General features: G+C 39.8%; 1 protein-coding gene across 1 annotated transcript in view; it reads left to right on the top strand.

The window, feature by feature from the left end:
• Nucleotides 1-21,851, top strand: part of lama2 (laminin, alpha 2) — a 326,666-nt gene that overhangs the window by 219,939 nt on the left and 84,876 nt on the right. The window contains 7 exon segments of the mRNA XM_056480993.1: nt 253-387; nt 4,691-4,815; nt 6,632-6,718; nt 6,992-7,185; nt 13,944-14,086; nt 14,861-14,959; nt 17,609-17,720. Of these exon segments, the coding sequence (XP_056336968.1) occupies nt 253-387; nt 4,691-4,815; nt 6,632-6,718; nt 6,992-7,185; nt 13,944-14,086; nt 14,861-14,959; nt 17,609-17,720 (895 nt within the window).

The raw sequence follows: 21,851 nt of genomic DNA, 5'->3' as shown, positions 1-21,851 counted from the left end.
GACAAACAGTCAAAAACACAAAGCTGACAGAAACTAAAACAGCTGATGGAGTATGCACTAACCTGTGCATTATTCAGACACAAAATGGCGCCAAACAGTCAAAAACACAAAGCTGACAGAAACTAAAACAGCTCGGGTGTTTTCGTTTGCCCTACGCGTGCCCAATACATTATATATTGTGTGGAAAACTGCTACTGAATTTGCAATGGTGTTGTACAGTGTTGAATGAATGTGTTAATGTGTGTTGTGCAGGAGTGTGCTGCCGGGTTCTACAGGCTCTCAGTTCTGGCTGGTGGATCTGCGTCCCGGGCTGGTTTTGGCAGCTGCGTTCGGTGCCAGTGCAATGGGCACAGCGACTCTTGTGATCCCGAAACCTCCGTCTGCCAGGTACTGCATTGATAAAGGCATGCTCCCTTCACACAAGACTGTGATCATGCTTTTGGTCATCAGCAACTAATGTACAATTCAAGGTTATAACAGTGTAAGATTTTTCATTAGTTTAGTTTTTATTTTGTTTTGACTTTGTTTTCAAATTCAGTTTAATTAGGTTTTTTTAGGTAAATTTGCTAGTTTTTAGTAGATTTCTATTTTGAATTTGCTTAGTCTTAGTTTAGTTTTTATTAGTTTCAGTATTCGTTTTAGATATTTGTTAGGTGCAAGATTCAAAATCATCAGAATACATGTTGTATAATAAAAACTCAACCAAAGATACATTTTTTAAAACCTGTATCTTAGGACATATGAACACTATCATCTACCGTTACATCTACCCATCCTCAAATTCAAATACAACAGCCCACAAGATAGCAGCCCTAAGTACAATGTGTGCAAGACTGCTTCTGGGGTTAGATACACAGTAGTGATGGGAAGTTCGGATCTTTAACTCGAACTGGATCTTTCGTGACATTTCTCCAATGTTTGGACTCGACATACATAAACTTACGTTTCGCCTGAGCCTCTCATTTAAGCCTTTGGTTTACCCGTGCTGCAGTTGTTAAGTTTAGTTCAGTCACAGCAGACTGTCATATACTGTTCGGTGTTCGGTTCACCATCTGCTAAATCATGCATGTTCAGTATTATCAGTTCTCAAATCTGATCCCATTATACTATTCTAATAACTGAATAACTTTGTATGTATTGGTTTGAAATAATTCTGTTCAAATGATTCAGTTCGATTTGTTGAATTAGTTCAACTGGTTCACTTAGAAGATCACGTTAAAAAGAACGTTTCGTTCGCGGTCATGATCACTAATACAGAAATAAACACAAATATGTTAAAGTGATATTTTTAATGTCCAGTCGTTTTTTTTTTTGTCGTGGGAGCAACAGCAAGGAGGACCAGCTTGATCTGGCCAATGGTATCAGGATTACAGACTGTTACAGACTAACATGTGTTTAGACCAGGCATGGGCAAACTCGATCCTCGAGGGCCGGTCCCCCTGCAGAGTTTTGCTCCAACACTAATCAAACACACCTGAACACCCTAATTAGTGTCTTCAAGATCACTAGAAAGCTACAGGCAGGTGTGTTTGATTAGGGTTGGCGCAAAACTATGCAGGACACCGGCCCTCCAGGATCGAGTTTTCCCATCCCTGGTTTAGACTGTGGGGGAAACTGGAACACCCGGAGGCAACCCACACTAACACGGGGAGAACATGCAAACTCCACACAGAAATGCCAACTGGCCCATCCGGGTCTCGAACCAGCGACCTTCTTGCTGCCTGGCGACAGTGCTAACCACTGAGCCACCGTGCCACCATCACTTAATATAAGCAAATCGAAATATAGTGTTGATTAGCATAGTCTGGTGGCTAGCATTTTTACAGCATTCATGACTAAACCCACATTTCCCTTGACTTGAGAGAAAAAACAAAGGCAAACACAATCTGACTGCTCTCCTAAAGAGTTTTCCCAGCAAAAACTCTCCCTGTGTTCAATTGCATGCATGCTAATAGCAATATCATTTGCATTTCATGGGCTTTCGCAAATTGAAAATGGTAAACGAGTGTGTAGGGGGGTAATTTGAGTAATTGAGGTACACAGGAAGTTAATGAAAGTTTCAGAGCGACACGGACCAGTAAAGCGCAACTCCAGCCGTCTGATTACACTCCTGTCTGAAAGCTTCCTCTCGTTCTAGCAGACACTTTTCCGCTCCTTCTGGAGAAACGCAAACAGAGAGCGAGTCGGGAACGCGTCCGTCACATTATTTTTAATGTGTTTATTCTCCAGTTGTACTCATATTGATTCTGCCTGCATTCAAATTAGACTTGTTAAATAAATCGTTACACATTTTCGCTAATATAATTTTTATACTTTGAGCTGTCAATCAGGTAACCATTTAACCTTTAATTTGATCTTGGGGTATAAAATGTTGACCCCAATCAGCTTTACCTTATTTAAAGGTCCCGTGAAGCGCTTTGAAATGTGCATTTTTAATTAGATGTTTGACTTAATATCAACCGAAGCATGAAGAGAGGGCGGGGCATAGTGTAGCTCCTCCCCTTTAACAAAAACAGCCAGTAGTGTTTCGTTTTTCTCGCAGCTCTGCCAGTAAGAGTAGTTGAGCTCAAGCGCATCAAATGAAAAGCCAATGAGAAGAAAGGGGCGGGGCATGTCAGACACTAGACAGACGCTCATATGCAGATCTTATTTAATGTCAGAAAATGTCTGTATTACTATCTGTATTCTATCACTCCAATATGACAGTGGACACACTACGGCCCAATCCCAATTCTACCCCTTCCCCTTACCCCTACCCCTCATTTTGCACGTTCAAAGGGGCTAGACATCCCTTCAAACAGAGATTTTTCAGGACCACACTCGAAATCAAGGGGTAAGAAAATTTCCCAGAATACACCAGCCACAGCGGCAGCATGGCTGCTCCCAGAAGTAAGGAGATGCACAAATATATATATATTTTTTTTAATTATTACAAATTTTTACAACAAACAAGCATATGTTTTAATAAATTCATAAGGCGATCGTGTTTTATCGTCATGCTTTAAAAAAAACGCTAAAATAAAAAACGCTAAATTTCACGATCTATAATCCCTAATATTAACTCCTGTACAGCAGTCACACAACATTCTGACACTCGATGACACTCGAATACCCTGTCAGAATAGTGGTTGTGAATGAGCTTTTTACAGTGTCTGCTATAATGTTAATGTTGTTTTGGTGTGTTTACATTGATGATTATGTCCACTGTGTAAATGCGCAGTACAGTTATGATCTTATTGCCACATTAGATTGTTATAATAACATAATATATGCCTTCAGTGATTTCCTGAAGATAAACACACAACTGGAATAACTACAGCAGTCACCATCATCTGATCTCATATGAAGTAAGAGCTCGCGATGACATATGATGACGTGTGCAGGTGCTGTAGTGCTGTCCCATTTCTTAGGGATCAATTTTGAAGCCCTTCCCCTTCACACTCCGTTTCAAGGGCCAAGGGGTAGAGGTAGAAAAATAGACTTGAGATTGGGTCTATACCTTCACACAGTTCTGTCCAAACAGCTTACAAAAGTTGATTTCCATCATAGGTGCCCTTTAATGTTTCACACTGAACTACAAATGTGACGCTGGACCACAAAACAGTGCCATTTTATTTCTGGATGATTGAGATTTATGATCATCGTTAGGAAAGCTGAATAAATAAGCTGGTCATTGATGAGTGGTTTGTTGTGATTGGACAATATTTGACTGAGATACGATTATTAGAAAATCTAGAAAATTGGGGTGTACCAGCCTGATCTCACGAGAAAACGTAAGTATTTAACGTTTTGTCAGTTTAGTGGCTAATTCGTACGAATTCGTAAGAGTTCAGTCGTACGAAATTGTTCGATTTTAAAAAGGAGACGTGGCAACTAACGCCACCCCTAAACCCAACCATCATTGAGGGATGACCAAATCGTACTAAATTGTACGAATTAGATCGTACGAATTAGCTACTAAATCAAAAAGTTACGAATTGCCGTGAGATTGTGTTGGGTGTACGAAAAAGCTAAATATCGAGAAAAAAGTTGTACAAATTAGTTGCTTACCAGTGACATTACTACGTTTTGATTTATTTGCACTATGACATGTACAACATAACTTCACGAATCATGATCTTTACTTAATATTATAATGATTATAATGTGGCATAAAAGAAAAATGGGTCATTTTGACTCATAAGTAGGGCCAGACGGAATCTGCGGACATTTTTTACTATTTCTGCGCCGAATTCTGTTAAAAATTAGCGGATTATGCAGAATTAATTTGGGAGTATCATAACTAAAAGCTTAATATATGAAATAAGAAGTAATACCTTTTTAACTTTAATGTTTACAATGCAAATCTAATTAGATCCACTTTATTTGGTAAACAAAGCAAATCTCTCATATAATATCTCTACTAAAAGACAAAAACATGACTTTACAAACTGCATTGTGAATAAATCATATGAATATTTTATATTAGTCAATAATATTACTGAAATTAATTTAAAAACTGAATAAATATAAAATTTCACACATTTACACAAGTAAATAAACAGAATTAATGATGGGCTAAACTGCGGAAATCTGCGCACGCAGATTCCATGTGGGTCTAAAAGACATGTTTTGTGCTCCAGAATCACAAATATAATATGTTAAGTTTAAAATGTTTAATATTGTGTTAATGCTGTGCTGTTGTCTCCAGAATTGTCAGCACAACACAGTGGGTGATAAGTGTGAGCGCTGTGCTGCGGGGTTTTATGGTGTAGTGCGAGGATTTACAGATGACTGCAAACCCTGCGCCTGTCCACTGCTCAACCCTGAGAACAAGTACATCACACACACAAATACTATCTCACCCACACACACACACACACACTCACTCACACACATACACAAACACACAGTCATATGCGCACACACACACTCACTCAAACACAAACTAATCAAAGCAAATAAAAAAAGTTGGGGTAGTAGGGAAAATGCAAATAAAAAAAAGAAAGTAGTGATTTCCAAATTTACTTTGACTTGTATTTCATTGCAGACAATACAACAAACATTTTTTAATGTGTTTGTCATGATTTTAATTTAAAAAAGAAACACGTATTCCTATTTTGGTTCTTACAAATCATTTCAAAAAAGTTGAAACAGTAAAGTATTTAGCATTTTGTAATGTTGCCATTCATTTCAAAACACTTAAAAGAGGTTTGGGGACTGAAGACACCAAGTGACGAAGAGTTTCAGGTGTAATATTGTCCAAGTCTTAAGGTAGGCAACAGTACAGGGTCTTCGTTGCTGCATTTTGCTCTTCAAAATGCGTCACACATTTTCTGTTGGAGTCAGGTCGGGACTGCAGGCAGGCCAGTCAAGTACCTGTATCCTCTTCCTCCACAGCCAGGACTTGGTTAAAATACACATTACTTGTCTTGTTGAAATATGCATGGCATCCCTGAAAAAAGAAGGCAGCATATTGTGCTTCAAAATCTCGATGTACATTTCAGCAATAATGGTGCCATCACATAAGTACAAGTTTGCCAAGGGCACTGACACAACCTTCTACCATGACAGACCTTGGCTTTTGAACCTGTTGCTGGTAACCGTCTGAATGATCCTTTTCTTCTTTGATCCGGAGCACACGGCGTCCATTTCTCCCAAAACTACCTGAAATACTGATTCATCTTACCACAGTGTACGTTTCCACTGTGTGATGGTCCATCCCAGATGCCTCCGAGCCCAGAGAAGTTGACTTGCGATTCTGGACACTGTTAACATAGGGCTTCCTTTTGGCACAGTACAGTTTTATCTGGCATTTGTTGATGTTACTATGTATTGTGCTACTTGACAAAGGTTTGCCAAAGTAGTCCTGAGCGCATGTGGTGATATCGCTTATAGATGAATGAGGATTCTTGATGCAGCGCCGCCTGAGGTATCGGAGATCATGGTAGTTCAGTTTAGGCTGGCGCTCTTGTCCTTTACACACTAAAATTCCTCCAGATTCCTTGAATCTTTTAATGATGTTCTGCACTGTTGAAGGTGAAATATCCAAATATTATCTTTCTTTGAGGAACATTGTTTTTAAACAGTTCAATAATTTTCTCATGTATTTGTTGGCAAACTAGTGATCATCTGCCCATCTTTGCTCCTAAAGGACTAGACCTTTCTCACCTAGACATCACCCGTTTCAAATCACACTATTATTTAACTAATTTACCTGATTACTATCCCTAAACTGCTCCTGTGAAACTTTTTTTGGGATGTGTTGCAGGTCTGAATGACAGGAAATGATGGATATTTACTAACGAAGTGAAGTTGACCAGACAAAGCATGAAATATTTTGTGTTCATATTGTCTGCAATGAAATACAAGTCAAAGCAAATTTGGAAATCGCTCCTTTATTTTCGTATATGCATTTTCCATACTGCCCCAGCCTTTTCTGATTTGGGGCTGTACACACACACAAACATATACTCGCATACACAAAACGTACTCACACACACAAGCTCACTTACAATCACACACACAGAGACACATACATATACACAAACTACTCACAGAGACACGAACATACTCGCATACACACAAACACACACACACACACACACACACACACACACACACAATGTAACCGCTGCTCTGTATCTCTCAGCTTCAGTCCCACCTGTCAGACAGAAGGTTTTAATGAGTACCGCTGCACCGCCTGTCCTGAAGGCTACGAGGGAAAACACTGTGAAAGGTGAGGAAAATACCACCAAATGATGTAAAACAAGTGCTTACTTACATGCCTCAACCTGCCAGTGTGTAGGGAATAAGCTTACATTCTACACCCACTTAGGGTTAGTTTAATGTGAGGCAAATCAAAAGTAAAAAGGGCAGTGGGTACAGTTTAAAAAGTCATCATTTAATGTTATTTTGTGACACACACACACCTCTTCAACATGCTAAACACAAGAGTTCACCAAACTGTAGCCTTCATTCTGTGCATTAACTGTGACTCTGCTCTTGGCAGGTGCGCTCCTGGTTTTCACGGTGACCCCGGGGTGCTGGGCGGCCGCTGTGAGGAGTGTAAGTGTGACCCGTACGGTGCTTTCCCCTCAGCGTGTGACTCTCGCTCTGGGCAGTGCCAGTGCCGTCCTGGTGCCAGCGGACTGAAGTGTGACCAGTGCATGGAGAGGCATGTGTGTGGCCCTGAGGGCATTGTGTGTACGTATGACAGCAGCAGTGCTAACACACTCACACATTTGAAGAGGACACACTGCTCTTCTTTTACCACCTCCTGCAGAAAAAAGACGATCACGGTTCAGTTCTGTTTTCATGAGCGGTCTGGTGTCTTTCTCGGACCCTTCAGCTACTGTAATTTTAAGACTTGGATAGGAGTTTCATTGTTAACCACCAAATTTACAACCTTAACAAAACCACCTACCTATACAACTTAACATGTCCTAACCTTAACCAATCCACTTACCCATACCACTAAACCTGTCATAACCTTAACCTTAATCAACCCACCTACCATACCACTAAACCTGTCCATAAGCTTAGTCAACCCATCCACCCATACTACTAAACCCGTCCCTAACCTTAACCTACCCATACCACTAAACATGTCTTTACCTTATCCAACCCTTAACCTACCCGTACCACAATATCAGTTTCTAACCTTAACCAGCCCACCCACCCTTACCACTAAACCTGTCATAACCTTAACCAAGCCATAACTACCCATACTACTAAACATGTCCTAACCTTAACCAACCCGCATACCCATACATTAAATCTGTCTCTAATCTTAACCAACCCACCCACCCATATCACAATACCTGTCCTAACCCTTGCCAACCCACCTACCCATACCACTAAAGCTGTCCTAACCTTAACCAACCCTTAACTACCCATACCTCTAAACCTGTAATTACCTTAAACAACCCACCCACCCACCCATACTACTAAACCCATCCATAACCTTAGCCAACCTACCTAGTCATACCATTTAATCTTTCCAACCCTTAACCAACCCACCTACCCATACCACTAAACCTGCCCTAACCTTAACCAACCCACCTACCCATACCACCAAACCTGCCCTAACCTCAACCAACCCACCTACTCATACTACTAAACCTGTCCTAACCTTAACCAACCTGCATACCCATACATTAAATATGTCTCTAATCTTAACCAACTCACCTACCCATACCACAATACCTGTCCTAAAATTAGCCAACCCACCTACCCACACCACTAAAGCGGTCCAAACCTTAACGAACCCACCCATCCATACTACTAAACCTGTCCCTAACAAATCCTTAACCTACCCATACCAATAGACCACTACAAAAATAAACCTGTCTTTATAATTAAGTTATTATTATTGGTTTTACCTAACATTAGTTTAATGAACACTTCAAATCATTTACTACCAGCTTATTACTGGTCCGTTATTAAGTTATTAACTCTTTATTATCACTTATAAATTATCCTGATCTTATTCTACATCCCTAACCAAACCCAATACCTAAACCCAACTACTACCACACTATTTATTTAGTTAAAAATCTTAGTTAATGGTTTGTTAATAGCATGATTTGTACAGTACAATAAACTGTGACCCAAATACAGATAATTCAGCACATGTTGTAACTACTCAACCTTAACTGATCCTCTAACTAGTGTTAAATAGCAGGAGCTAATAATAGGAAAGTGTTACTAATGCATCAGTATGTGATTTGATGTATATGCTTATCTTGATCTGTGTTATTTCCCGGGAGTTTTGTTTTTTTTCCCGCCAAAAACAACCACTAATACCACAGAAGAGCCGCAGCCAAAACAAACAGCATTTTAATTAGCCGTGTTCAGATTTTCCCCCTCACAAAATTACTGTTTACTTTTCCCGTAATTGCTGGCTGGTGATTTCCTCGGCGAGTGGAGATCAGATTGTGTTTCTGTGATGTCTGCTCACACACCTGCTCCTCTCTCACATCATGTCTTTTAGCAATTATCCCTTTTATCAGCACTGTTTTGCCGGACCGGACAGATTGGCTAATTATGCATGTGGGATTTTTATATATATATATATTTTTTATTTCTATCTGAGAAGAACGACAGTTATTAAAATACGATTAGTATTGTTATGTTACTGGTGTATAGTAGAATAAAATAATAACACTGGTGTTAATTAGTAGAATAATGTTTCATTACTTAATAAATCTATTAGCAGGAATAAATTATGAATAATTCAATTATTATAGTATTTATTCATCTATTTTTATACATTATTATATAGGCCACTTTATTAGGTACACCTTATTAGTACCGGGTTGGACCCCCTTTTGCCTTCACATCTACTTTAATCCTTCATGGCATAGATTCAACAAGCTACTGGAAATATTCCTTAGAGATTTTTCTCCATATTGACATGATAGCATCACGCAGTTGCTGCAGATTTGTCGGCTGCGCATCCATGATGCGAATCTCCCATTTAACCACATCCCAAAGGTGCTCTATTGGATTGAGCTCTGGTGACTGTGGAGGCCATTTGAGTACAGTGAACTCATTGTCATGTTCAAGAAACCAGTCTGAGATGATTCACGCTTTAAGACATGGTGTGTTATCCTGCTGGTAGAAGCCATCAGAAGATGAGTACACTGTGGTTATAAAGGGATGGACATGGTCAGCAACAATTCTCAGGTAGGCTGTGGCGTTGACACGATGCTCAGTTGGTACTAATGGACCCAAAGTGTGTTAAGAAAATATCCCCCACACCATTACACCACCGCCACCAGCCTGAACTGTTGATACAAGGCAGGATGGAGCCATGCTTTCATGTTGTTGATGCCAAATTCTGACCCTGAATGTGGCAGCAGAAATGGAGACTCATCAGACCAAGCAACGTTTCTCCAATCTTCTATTGTCCAGTTTTGGTGAGCCTGTGTGAATTGTAGCCTCAGTTTCCTGTTCTTAGCTGACAGGAGTGGCACCCGGTGTGGTCTTCTGCTGCTGTAGCCCATCTGCCTCAAGGTTGGATGTGTGTGTTCAGAGACGCTCTTCTGCAGACCTCGGTTGTAAAGAGTGCTTATTTGAGTTACTGTTGCCTTTCTATCAGCTGGAACCAGTCTGGCCATTCTCCTCTGACCTCTGGCATCAACAAGGCATTTGTGCCCACAGAACTGCCGCTCACTGGATATTTCCTCTTTTTCAGATCATTCTCTGTAAACCCTAGAGATGGTTGTGCGTGAAAATCCCAGTAGATCAGCAGTTTCTGAAATACTCAGAGCAGCCCGTCTGGCAGCAACAACCTTGCCACATTCAAAGTCACTTAAATCAACTTTCTTCCCCATTCTGATGCTCGGTTTGAACTGCAGCAGATCGTCTTGACCATGTCCACATGCCTAAATGCATTGAGTTGCTGCCATGTGATTGGCTGATTAGAAATGTGCACTAACGAGCAGATGGACAGGTGTACCTAATAAAGTGGCCGATGAGTGTATATCATCTATATTCACTGAGAAATGGATACGATTATTAATTTCCTAAATTGGGTGTGCTCATTTATGCTATATTTCTTATTATTATTTCAATAGTTTATCAAACTATAATGAAATATTATAATGAATGAAAATATATAGACTGGTTTCAGTATAAACAGTGTAGCATTTGTTTTCATCTCAGGTCTCTTCGCAGCGTTACGCTGTCAGTGTTTTGTGTGAAAGGACTCCTTTTTTTCACAGGAAGTCTTAATAGCTGAGTTTTTGAGGAGGTTAAATTGAGCAGCTCGGCCGGAGCCTGGCGCCTGTCGGTGTGTTTCTTCCTCCCACTATCGCTCGTGGCATGTCAAACACTCATAATAGGCTGCCAGGAGCTGTTTCGTGTTAAATTTCACGCTCGAGAAGTCCGTCTCCCCTGAGTTTGCACCTCGCTCACGTTTAACGCGGAGCTGCTGGAGGACTCATGATGGAGAGACAGGAGAGCGTAGCGCTGATGTGCTGATAGCAGAGCACACAGAGACAAAAGAGGACAATGACTGCAGTCCTGCCCCGGGACATGGCCATCCTTGCAGAAGAGAACAGCTGTCCTTTTACTCACACACACACACACACACACACACACACACACACACACACACACACACACATGCATATTCACATGCACACACACAGACATTAACAAGCATACACATGTACAGTACACATACATACATACTCACATGCACACATACACTCAGATGCATACACACACACACACACACACACACACACACACACACATACACGCAGACACACTCACACACATGCACATTCACATGCATGTATACTCGCATACAGTACACATACAAACATATACACATTAGCACACACACACACACACACACACACGCATATTTACATGCACACACACAGACATTCACATGCATACACATTTACAGTACACACACATACATATTCACATGCACACATACACTCAGATGCATACAGTACACATACACATGCAGACACACTCATGTGCGTGAACACACACACACATGCATATTCACATGCATGCATAGACACATGCACACACATTATCACATGCATACACACATACAGAGACACAGACATGAACATATGCATATTCACATGCACACACACAAACACGCGCATGCATACTCGCATACAATACACATACACACACATGCATACATGTATACAGTACACATACACGCACACACAAACTCACACGTGCAGATTCACATGCATTTACATCCATAAACACATAGAATACACACACACACACACACACACACACACGCGTACACACATACAGTACACATAAACAGAACACACATGCACACGCATATTCACATGGAGGAACGCATACATAATGCTCCGGTTTCCCCCACAAGTCCAAAGACATGCGCTATAGGTGAATTGGTTAAGCTAATATGCTGGATAAGTTGGCGGTTCATTCCGCTGTGGTGACCCCTGATTAATAAAGGGACTAAGCCGAAAGGAAAATGAATGAACAATCAATTTATACTAATTCATTCATTCATTTTCTTTTCGGCTTAGTCCCTTAATTAATCAGGGGTCACCACAGCGGAATGAACCGCCAACTATTACAGCATATGTTTTACGCAGCGGATGCCTTTCCAGTCACAACCCAGCACTGGGAAACACCCATACACTCTTGCATTTACACCCACACATACACTACAGCCAATTTAGTTCATCAATTATTGTGGGGGAAACCAGAGCACCTGGAGCAAACCCACGCCAACACAGGCTGAACAGGATTTTAACTAACTTTAAATTCAAATATTGATTGTATCACCACCTGCAAACCATATTATTATTAATATTTCATTGTTTCAGTTAACTTTTCCCTCTGGCCAACGTTTATTTTAAGTTGCTGCTTCAGTATTCTCACTGTAATGCAACAATACCGTGGTAATGTACAGAACCTGAATAACTCCCCCACAGTAGGTAAGTTAGAAATGCACTTAAAACTGCCTTGTGCCTGACCTTTGACCTCTGACCTTAGACCTTGCATTTGTGTATCCAAAGGGGCTTTTTCATATAACCTTGTGAGGTGTCATCTGATGGGAAATGCATGCAGTGTTTGAATTAAGTATGCAGTGTGTAATGTGTGTGTTTGTGTGTGTTCTCACACCCAAAAAATGACATTTGCTGTTTGTCCAAAGCTAAAATAATACAAAGCTAAAGCACACAGTTGAAGTCAGAATTATTAGCCCTCCTGAATTATTAGCCCCAAGGTTTATTTCAAGGTTTATTTCAACACATTTCTAAACTTTAATACTTTTAATAACTCATCTCTAATAACTGATGTATTTTCTCTTTGTCATGATGACAGTAAATAATATTTGACTAGATATTCTTCAAGCCACTTCTATACAGCTTAAAGTGACATTTAGGGTGCTTTCACACCTAGACTTTTGTTTCAGAACCTGTCTCGCTTGAATCCACCCCAAAACAATCGCTCCGAGACCGCTTGAAAGAGGTAGTCTCGGCTCGATTGAAACAAACTCTGGAGCGGATTGATTGTAGTGAGAAAGCAATACGATCCGAGCCCAGTTATATCACAGTGTTTTATGGATATGTTATTATGAGGATATGGATATGTCGGTTATATGAGGAGAGAATTAAGAGTAGGGCGGGAGGTCATTCCAGACATCCCAAGTCTCCCAGAAGTCTCCTGAAAATGCACAGAGACTCCCGGATGCCAGCAAACAAGTGATAATCTCCCGGAAATCGCGTGTCTCCCTCCCTGTCCTCAAATACGTCGCTTACTCTTCTCACCCCTCCCCACCCGCACCTTGTCAAACACCACCTAACCACCACCTAACCACCACACCTTCTGACAGCTGAGCAGGACTCTACAAAATAAACCCTGAAACTCTGACCAATGTGAGGGGAGTTTACTCACACGTGACTTGTTTTAGCTCTTCCTGTCCGTTTAGAAACTTTGCCGTGTGAACCCGAACCTCACCAAGAGCAAAGAGCAACAATTGAACACTTTTAATCCCTGATTCAGAACAAATGAATGTATTCACAGGTGTGAAAGCATCGTTAAAGATTTTACTAGGTTAATTAGGGTAATTAGGCAAGTCATTGTATGACAGTGGTTTGATCTGTAGACAGTGAAAATAAATATTGCTTGAGGGGGCTAATAATAATGACCTTAAAATGGCATAAAAAATTTAAAAACTGCTTTAATTCTAGCTGAAATAAAACCAGTAAGACTTTCTCCATTAACAAAAATAATATAGGAAATATAATAATAATAATTTTGACTTCAACTGTAATTGCTTTATGTTCACTCCACTTAAATTTGTAAAAAACGATAAGTCAACTTAATTCTTTTATGTTGTACCAACACAAATCGATTGTGTGGAACCCAGCATGTTTTACAGTGTATATTGAAGTTTCTGTGTGTGTGTGTGTGTGTGTGTGTGTGTGTGTTTTTAGCGTGCGATGACGACTGCGCAGGGCTCTTGATTCGGGACATGGAGCGTCTGCTGCGTTTGATTGGCAGTGTCAATCTCACTCTGCCCCTCCCACTGCCCTATAAAGTGCTGTATCGATTCGAGAACGTGACGGAGGAGCTGAAGGTGAGCCTGACCTCTGTTCATCGTTTATAGCTCACGAACTGACTTTCATTGAAGCGCTGCACACATAAGGAGCTCAAGAACCAAACCTATGATGACCCTGCTGAATTAAAGATGTTTTACTGCTATTTAGGGATGTAACTTTACACAATATTAGTATTTTTGATGCAGCTCTTTCAGTTTATTACATACAGTTGAAGGCAAAATTAAAGGCAAAGGTTTAACAGGGCAAGGAATTTTTTCACAGTATGTCTGATAATATTTTTTCTTCTGGAGAAAGTCTTATTTGTTTTATTTCGGCTAGAATAAAAGCAGTTTTTTATTCTTTTAAACCTATTTTAAGGTCAATATTATTAGCCCTTTTAAGCAATATTTGTTTTGGATTATCTACAAAACAAACCACTGTTATACAATGACTTGCCTAATTACCCTAACTTCCCTAATTAACCTAGTTACGCCTTTAAATGTCACTTTAAGCTGAATACTAGTATCCTGAATAATATCTAGTCAAATATTATGTGCTGCCATCATGGTAAAGATAAATGAAATCAGTTATTAGAAATGAGTTATTAAAACTATTATGATTAGAAATGTGGCTAATAATTCTGACTTCAATTGTACGGCTCTTATAGTGGAATTATTCAAGAATTTATTGATCATTCACTGATGTCAAACCAAACCTGCAGGCTAGAAACCTGCTGAACGTCACTCATGTTTTAAAGATATCTGGTGTTCACCTGTCCCTCACCTGTTGATGATAATCCTGTGTCTCTGCAGCACATGCTGTCTCCTCAGAGAGCTCCAGAGAGACTAATGCAGCTGGCCGACAGCAACCTGGGAAGCCTGGTCACTGAGATGGACGAACTGCTTAACCGGGTGAGACACACACACATACACACACACTGTTTTGTTCCTATATCTCGTTGGGGACTAATGTTCTACTATGCAAACCATATATGCTTTCCCTTTCCACCAACTCTACTACTAAACCCAACCCTCACAGCAAACAAGCTGCATTTTTACATTTTCTAAATACCTGATTCTGTGTGATTTTTAAGCAAGTTTACCCATTTTAGTCCCCACAGTGACCCAAGTCTGGCTTAAGAGCAAACAAACCTTAAAACCATAGACATAAACATAAATATAAGCAATCCCAGAACACAGGGGAGTGAATACTAAACTAAAATAGGTGTGAAATTAATCAAATGATTAAAAGTAGGGGAAAACTGAACAAAGGGACAGACACGTGACAATGGCAGGGGAATATTATTTCACCAAAATCATGTCATTTAATTTATTCCTGTAGTTCAAAGCTGAGTTTTTCTTTTGGTGAGCAGACTTCAGACATCAAGACTTCAGACATCAAAAACATATTACAAAGTTTCGACTGCTGTGCATGTTTATACAAGATGATAGTTGATTAATTGGTAATGGGTATAAATATTTTAGGTAATAATATATGCATCAATTAATAGAGTTTCTCATTTTGTAGACAAACATGAAAATTTAAAGCTGCAACCACCCCTAGAGTCTATAAATCGTGTCAAAAATATGTGCAATGTCATTTTTTACACTTCAGTAAAGACAAGCAGGAAAGCTCTATTATCAACTATTGCTGAGGATGCTTTCATCCTTATGTGAAGATGGCATGTTGGAGGTGCTTAAATTAATATGTACACTCACTGGCCACTTTATTAGGTACACCTGTCTAACTGCTCGTTAACACAAATTTCTAATCAGCCAATCACATGGCAGCAACTCAATGCATTTAGGCATGTAGACATGGTCAAGGCGATCTGCTGCAGTTTGTCATCAGAATGGGAAAGAAAGGTGATTTAAGTGACTTTGAATGTGGCATGGTTGTTGGTGCCAGACGAGCTGGTCTGAGTATTTCAGAAACTGCTGATCTACTGGGATTTTCAGCACAACCATCTCTAGGGTTTACAGAGAGGTCAGAGGAGAATGGCCAGACTTGTTCGAGCTGATAGAAAGGCGACAGTAACTCAAATAAGCACTCGTTACAACCGAGGTCTGCTGAAGAGCATCTCTGAACACACAACACGTCCAACCTTGAGGCAGATGGGCTACAGCAGCAGAAGACCACACCGGGTGTCACTCTTCTCAGCTAAGAACGGGAAACTGAGGCTACAATTCGCACAGACTCACCAAAACTGGACAATAGAAGATTGGAGAAATGTTGCCTGATCTGATGAGTCTCGATTTCTGCTGCCACATTTGGATGGTCGGGTCAGAATTTGGCATCAACAACATGAAAGCATGGATCCATCCTGCCTTGTATCAACAGTTCAGGCTGCTGGTGGTGGTGTAATGGTGTAGGGGATATTTTCTTGGTACACTTTGGGCTCATTAGTACAAATTGAGCATCATGTCAACACCACAGCCTACCTGAGTATTGTTGCTGACCATGTCCATCCCTTTATGAGCACAGTGTCTCCATCTTCTGATGGCTACTTCCAGCAGGATAACATGCCATGTCAAAAAGTGTGAATCATCTCTTACTGGTTTCTTGAACATGACAATGAGTTCACTGTACTCAAATGGCCTCCACAGTCACCATTACTCAATCCAATAGAGCACCTTTCGGATGTGGTGAAATGGGAGAATCGCATCATGGATGTGCAGCCGACAAATCTGCAGCAACTACGTGATGCTATCATGTCAATATGGAGCAAAATCTCTGAGGAATGTTTTCAGTACCTTGTTGAATCTATGCCACGAAGGATTAAGGCAGTTCTGAACGCAAAAGGGGGTCCAACCCGATACTAATAATGTGTACTTAATAAAGTGGCTGGTGTATATTCGTAAGCCAGATTTATCTTAACATGTCGCACTGCATTCAAGTATGTATGAATATGAATGCAGAAGCATTCTTTTATTCCCTGCTTATTTCTACAGCAAATCTGATTGACTTGTTTTTTTTCCCTGATGCTCTGCACCTCTTGTTCCTGCGCACGTCTGTTTGGTTAAACTCTGCTTTACATATACTGCCTGAATAGCTTCTGTCAGATGCTGACCTTGTTGGTTTATTTTTCAGCATGAAAGAAAGCCTAAACATTAACTTGTTCATAGTCTGAAGTGTTGCATCAGTTCTGCTCATTTGCGCTGAAGGGAACCTTTCACCGTCTCCTGAATAGAAGTCCTTGATAAACTTGATAAATTTCAGATTTTCCACATAACAGAAGTTCAAGAGCCAGTTAAACATCAAGACCTTCTGCGTTTTTCTTCTGTCCTTTCGGGTTTGTGTAACACTGACCTTCCGAATCATCTCGCCAAATTGGAAATGTTGTAGTTTTGCAGTATTTCTTTCGGTTTTTGCTCTGAGTTGGCCCCAGAGATGTCAGATCTAATGTTTCTTGTTGTTTTTTATCTTCTGCTCAGCGTGTTACAGAGGTCGGCTTGTTTCGTGGGTTTGTTTCTTCTTCACACCGCTGCGGTAAAGCAACAGAGGCTGATCTCAGACTGTTTAATATAATCTTTTAAAGCGTTTTTTCTCTGTCTGTGCAGGCAACTAAAGTGTCTGCTGATGGAGAACAGACAGCAGCGGATGCCGAGAGAAGCCGTAAAGCTGCAGAAGAGCTGGAACTGTACGTCAGGAACACACTGCTGGCTGCTGAAGGTACAAGCACACACATGACAGATAGCTAAAAGCCACCACACTTAAAAATAAAAGAATCTATCATTAACCGTTTGTACCCAGATAGCATACAAATGTGGGCCACTTTAGGCAGTTATGCTGCACTGGTGGTATTCCTTCGGCCCAGATAAAATGAATGTGAGCCTGAATTGGCCCACCTGTACAATGGCAAAAGTAGGCCAAAGATTCAAATATGGGACATTTAAGGCAAAGATTTGGCATTTATGGCAAAATGTAATGTAAATGTGAAACAAATGTGGCCCATGTGGAAAATGGTCAATTTGGCCCAAATGATGGAGGACAAATTTGGGCCACAGTTGGTAAAAATGTGGCATAGTCATTTAAGGTAAATCTGGGTCTAAACCAAAAGTGGCTCACATATGTAGGTGCAAATGTGGCCCAGTTATCTGAAGACATATGTGGGCCACTTTTGGCAAATATTCAACACAGTAAGCTCTGGCTAATGCGGCTGTGAGCCTAAAGTGGCCCAGAGAAAATATGGAAAATGTGGCCCAGTTATTTTAAGACATGGGCCACTTTTGGCAAATATGCAGCCCAGTAAACTCTGGCTAATGTGGATTTGAGCCTATAGTGGCCCTGTGAAGATATGGAAAATGTGGCCCAGTTGACTTAAAACATATGTGGGCCACTTTTGGCGAACATTCAGAACAATAAGCTATGGCTAATGTGGATTTGAGCCTATAGTGGCCCAGAGAAGATATAGCAGATGTGGCCCAGTTACCCTAAAACAAATGTGGGGCACTTTTGGCAAATATTTGGCACAGTTAGCTCTGGCTAATGTGGCTTTGAGCCTAAAGTGGCCCAGAGAAGATATAGCAAATGTGGTCCAGTTATCTTAAACATTATGTGGGTAACTTTTGGTAAATATTCGGAAGAGTAAGCTTTGGCTAATGTGGCTGTGAGCCTAACGTGGTCCAGATGTAAGTGTAGGCCAGATCTAGGCCAGAAAAAAAAGCAAACTGTGGCCCAGAATAGGGACAGTTCTCTTTCATTCAGTTGAATTCTGGCTGATATGTGGTATTGCTTTGACGTATTTGTGGTCCAGATTATACAAAGAGTAACGGACCACCCTAGAGCCATCATTCCATTCAGTATGTGGTCCGGATGGAACGGTATGGAGTGGGCCGGATCTGGGCCAGAATAAAAGCAAACTGTGGCCCAGAATAGGGTCAGTTCTGGTTCATTTGGTTGAATTCTGGCTGATATGTGGTATTGCTTTGACGTATTTGTGGCCCAGATTATACAAACAGTAACGAACCACCCTAGAGCCATCATTCCATTCAGTATGTGGTCCGGATGGAAGTGTATGGAGTGGGCCGGATCTGGGCCAGAATAAAAGCAAACTGTGGCCCAGAATAGGGTCAGTTCTGGTTCATTTGGTTGAATTCTGGCTGATATGTGATATTGCTATGGCCCAAGTGCCATTATTCAATGCGGTATGTGGGCTAGATGTAAGTGTCTGGTGTGGACCGGATTTGAGCCACATAAATTTTGCTAGTTGGGTAACCTTTTGATTTTATTCAATCTGTCAGCATTTTAAAATGTTGTCAGATTTCTTAGAATTAGGGATGCATTGATATGGATTTTTTTTCGATAACCGATAGCTCTTAAGATTTGATGGCCGAAAACCGATATATTAGCTGATAAATATAAATAATTCAAAATGTTATATTTTTTTATAAAGTACACAACTGATTTTATTTTATAAACTTCATAAAAGTCTGAACTGATCTTAGAAAAGCAAAAAAACAACAACAAAAAAACAATATCAGGCCGATAACGATAACATTAAATATAGCATTTATCGGCCGATATCGACATGGCCAATAAATAAAGTCGATAAATCGTGCACCCCTAATTAGAATCAGTCTAAATTTGTTCAAAATGAATACAATTAGATTTAGTCAGCTAAAAATTAAGAATATGGTATAAATATATCTAGAAAAAGCTGGATTCAATTAGATAAATTCTGTGAGACTGGTATACTTCATATTCAGAGGCCAAACTGACGCAGCGCCATACTCCACACAATAGATTAAATCCAATATGTTATAAATCGATAAAAGGCATTTAAAACACACTGGATTTATTGATTATATTACATAAGTCTTGTTCTTATTTATTTCTTGTATGCTTAACCAAAGTGATACGGTGGTAAATTGAACTTTTTTGGGTGAACTATACATTTAAGTTTGATACATAACACAAAAGAAGACTTAATGTCGTAAGTAAATTTGTTTATCTAGTATACCTTTTATACAAAAATAAAAAAATATCCCATTGTGCTAAAGGGACAGTTCACCAAAAACCTCCAGAACAAAAGAGTAGATATTTTGAAGAATCTGGGAAACCTCCTTAGGAGCCGTTCACACCTAACACGCTTTTTACATTGAGAGGTACCTTTATTGAATGATTTACTAACGGCTGCGATTGTTTTGTGTGCTGCTTATGCGCCCTGCATGTCTCGCTTTTTAACTGCCTGCAGCGCCTCGCTTTTTTTGCAGTTGCGTGTTGTGCGTTCACAGTTAAAAAAGTCAACTCTGAGGAGAAAAACTGTGTTACGTCAGTCGCGTCTGTTTCATTCTCCAATCAAATGAATGCAGAGGCTCGGTTTGCGTTGAGGTGACTGCAGTGTTTGTGTCAAGACAACTACAGAGATTTGTGAAGGATAGACTAGTGGTTGCTGTTTTGAATTATGCTGTGCTGTATGACTTAACAAATCTTGAAATTCACAATATTATTAAATATTAATATTATATTAATATGAACAGCAACACTCTCGTTCAATACCCAGCTGATTCAGTCTTTGCCTAGCGACATAAAAAAATAAAATTAATTAATTAATAAAATAATAATAATAGTAAATTAAAAAAATTAAATAAATAATTGCACCACGCTTCTTTTTTTCTCGTCTACAAAAAAAAAGGCAGCATGTTGCACCTTGTGTTTTTGGAAACGGAAACAGAAAAGCATGTTCAATGTGATCGGCCCCCTAGTGTTTGTGTTTCTTTAGAAATTAAGGTACGTGAGCTGTCACTGGGGTGGTACCTTTTTAAAAGGTACAAATTTGTACCTAAAAGGTCTATATTAATACCTCAAAGGTACATATTATTACCTAAAAAGTACAAAATGTGTTTCTCTTAAAGTTTTAGGTACTAATATATACTTTTAAGGTACCAATATGGACCCTTCAAGTACAATTGTGTACCTTTTGAAAAGGTGCCCCCCCAGTGACAGCTCGCGTACCTTTATTTTTGAGAGTTTACTATGGAAGTCAGTGGTTACAGGTTTTTAGATATCTTCAGAATATCCTCACTTCTGTTCAGCACAATAAAGAAACTCATAAAGGTTGATAACCACTCGGGGGAGAGTAAATTGTGAGTACATTTTAATGTTTGGCTGAACTATCCATTTAAAGCAATTTCACACTAATGAACCAGAAAATAAGTGTTTCTGTTGTTAAAAGTAGCTAATGTAATAACTAGTTTCAGCGGTGTGGTGGAGAAACCTTGATTAAAATAAATTGCCAGAGGTTTCTGACGCCAGGTCTCTTTATTGCTTCAAGCTTCACAGGTGAGACAGGTCTGCAAAGTTTTTGTACATATGTAAACCATATATGTACAACATATATGTAAACATATTTGCATATATGTAACCACTCTTTTTTTTGGTCAAACATCATGAGATTTGCTATTTTGGCATGCAAAGTTACAGGTCAGTTTGCTGATTCAGATTCCTCTGCGTATAGCATGTCTGTTTCTCACACCATACATGTTTACAGCTCTTGAAGTAGTTACAGCACACACAGTCAGGAGATTCACAAAGGCATTAGATGTGTTAGAAGAGTACATTTCTCTTGTAAATGAGCATAATTCCCTAATAAAAGATTCTAAAGCTGTACAACAGAAGACAATCATGTCATTAGTCAATTCAGTTCAAAAGTTGATTCAATTCAATAATAATAATAATTCCTTACATTTTTATAGCCATGTCTGGACAATCAAAGTGCTTTACACATCTTTGGGGGGGAATCTCCTCATCCACCACCAGTGTGCAGCTACCACCTGGATGACACGACGGCAGCCAGATTGC

The sequence above is a fragment of the Danio aesculapii genome, chromosome 20 (assembly GCF_903798145.1).
Source record: "Danio aesculapii chromosome 20, fDanAes4.1, whole genome shotgun sequence".
Lineage (NCBI taxonomy): Eukaryota > Metazoa > Chordata > Actinopteri > Cypriniformes > Danionidae > Danio > Danio aesculapii.
The sequence above is the reverse complement of the archived record's forward strand: the minus strand, read 5'-3'. Positions and strand labels throughout refer to the sequence as shown.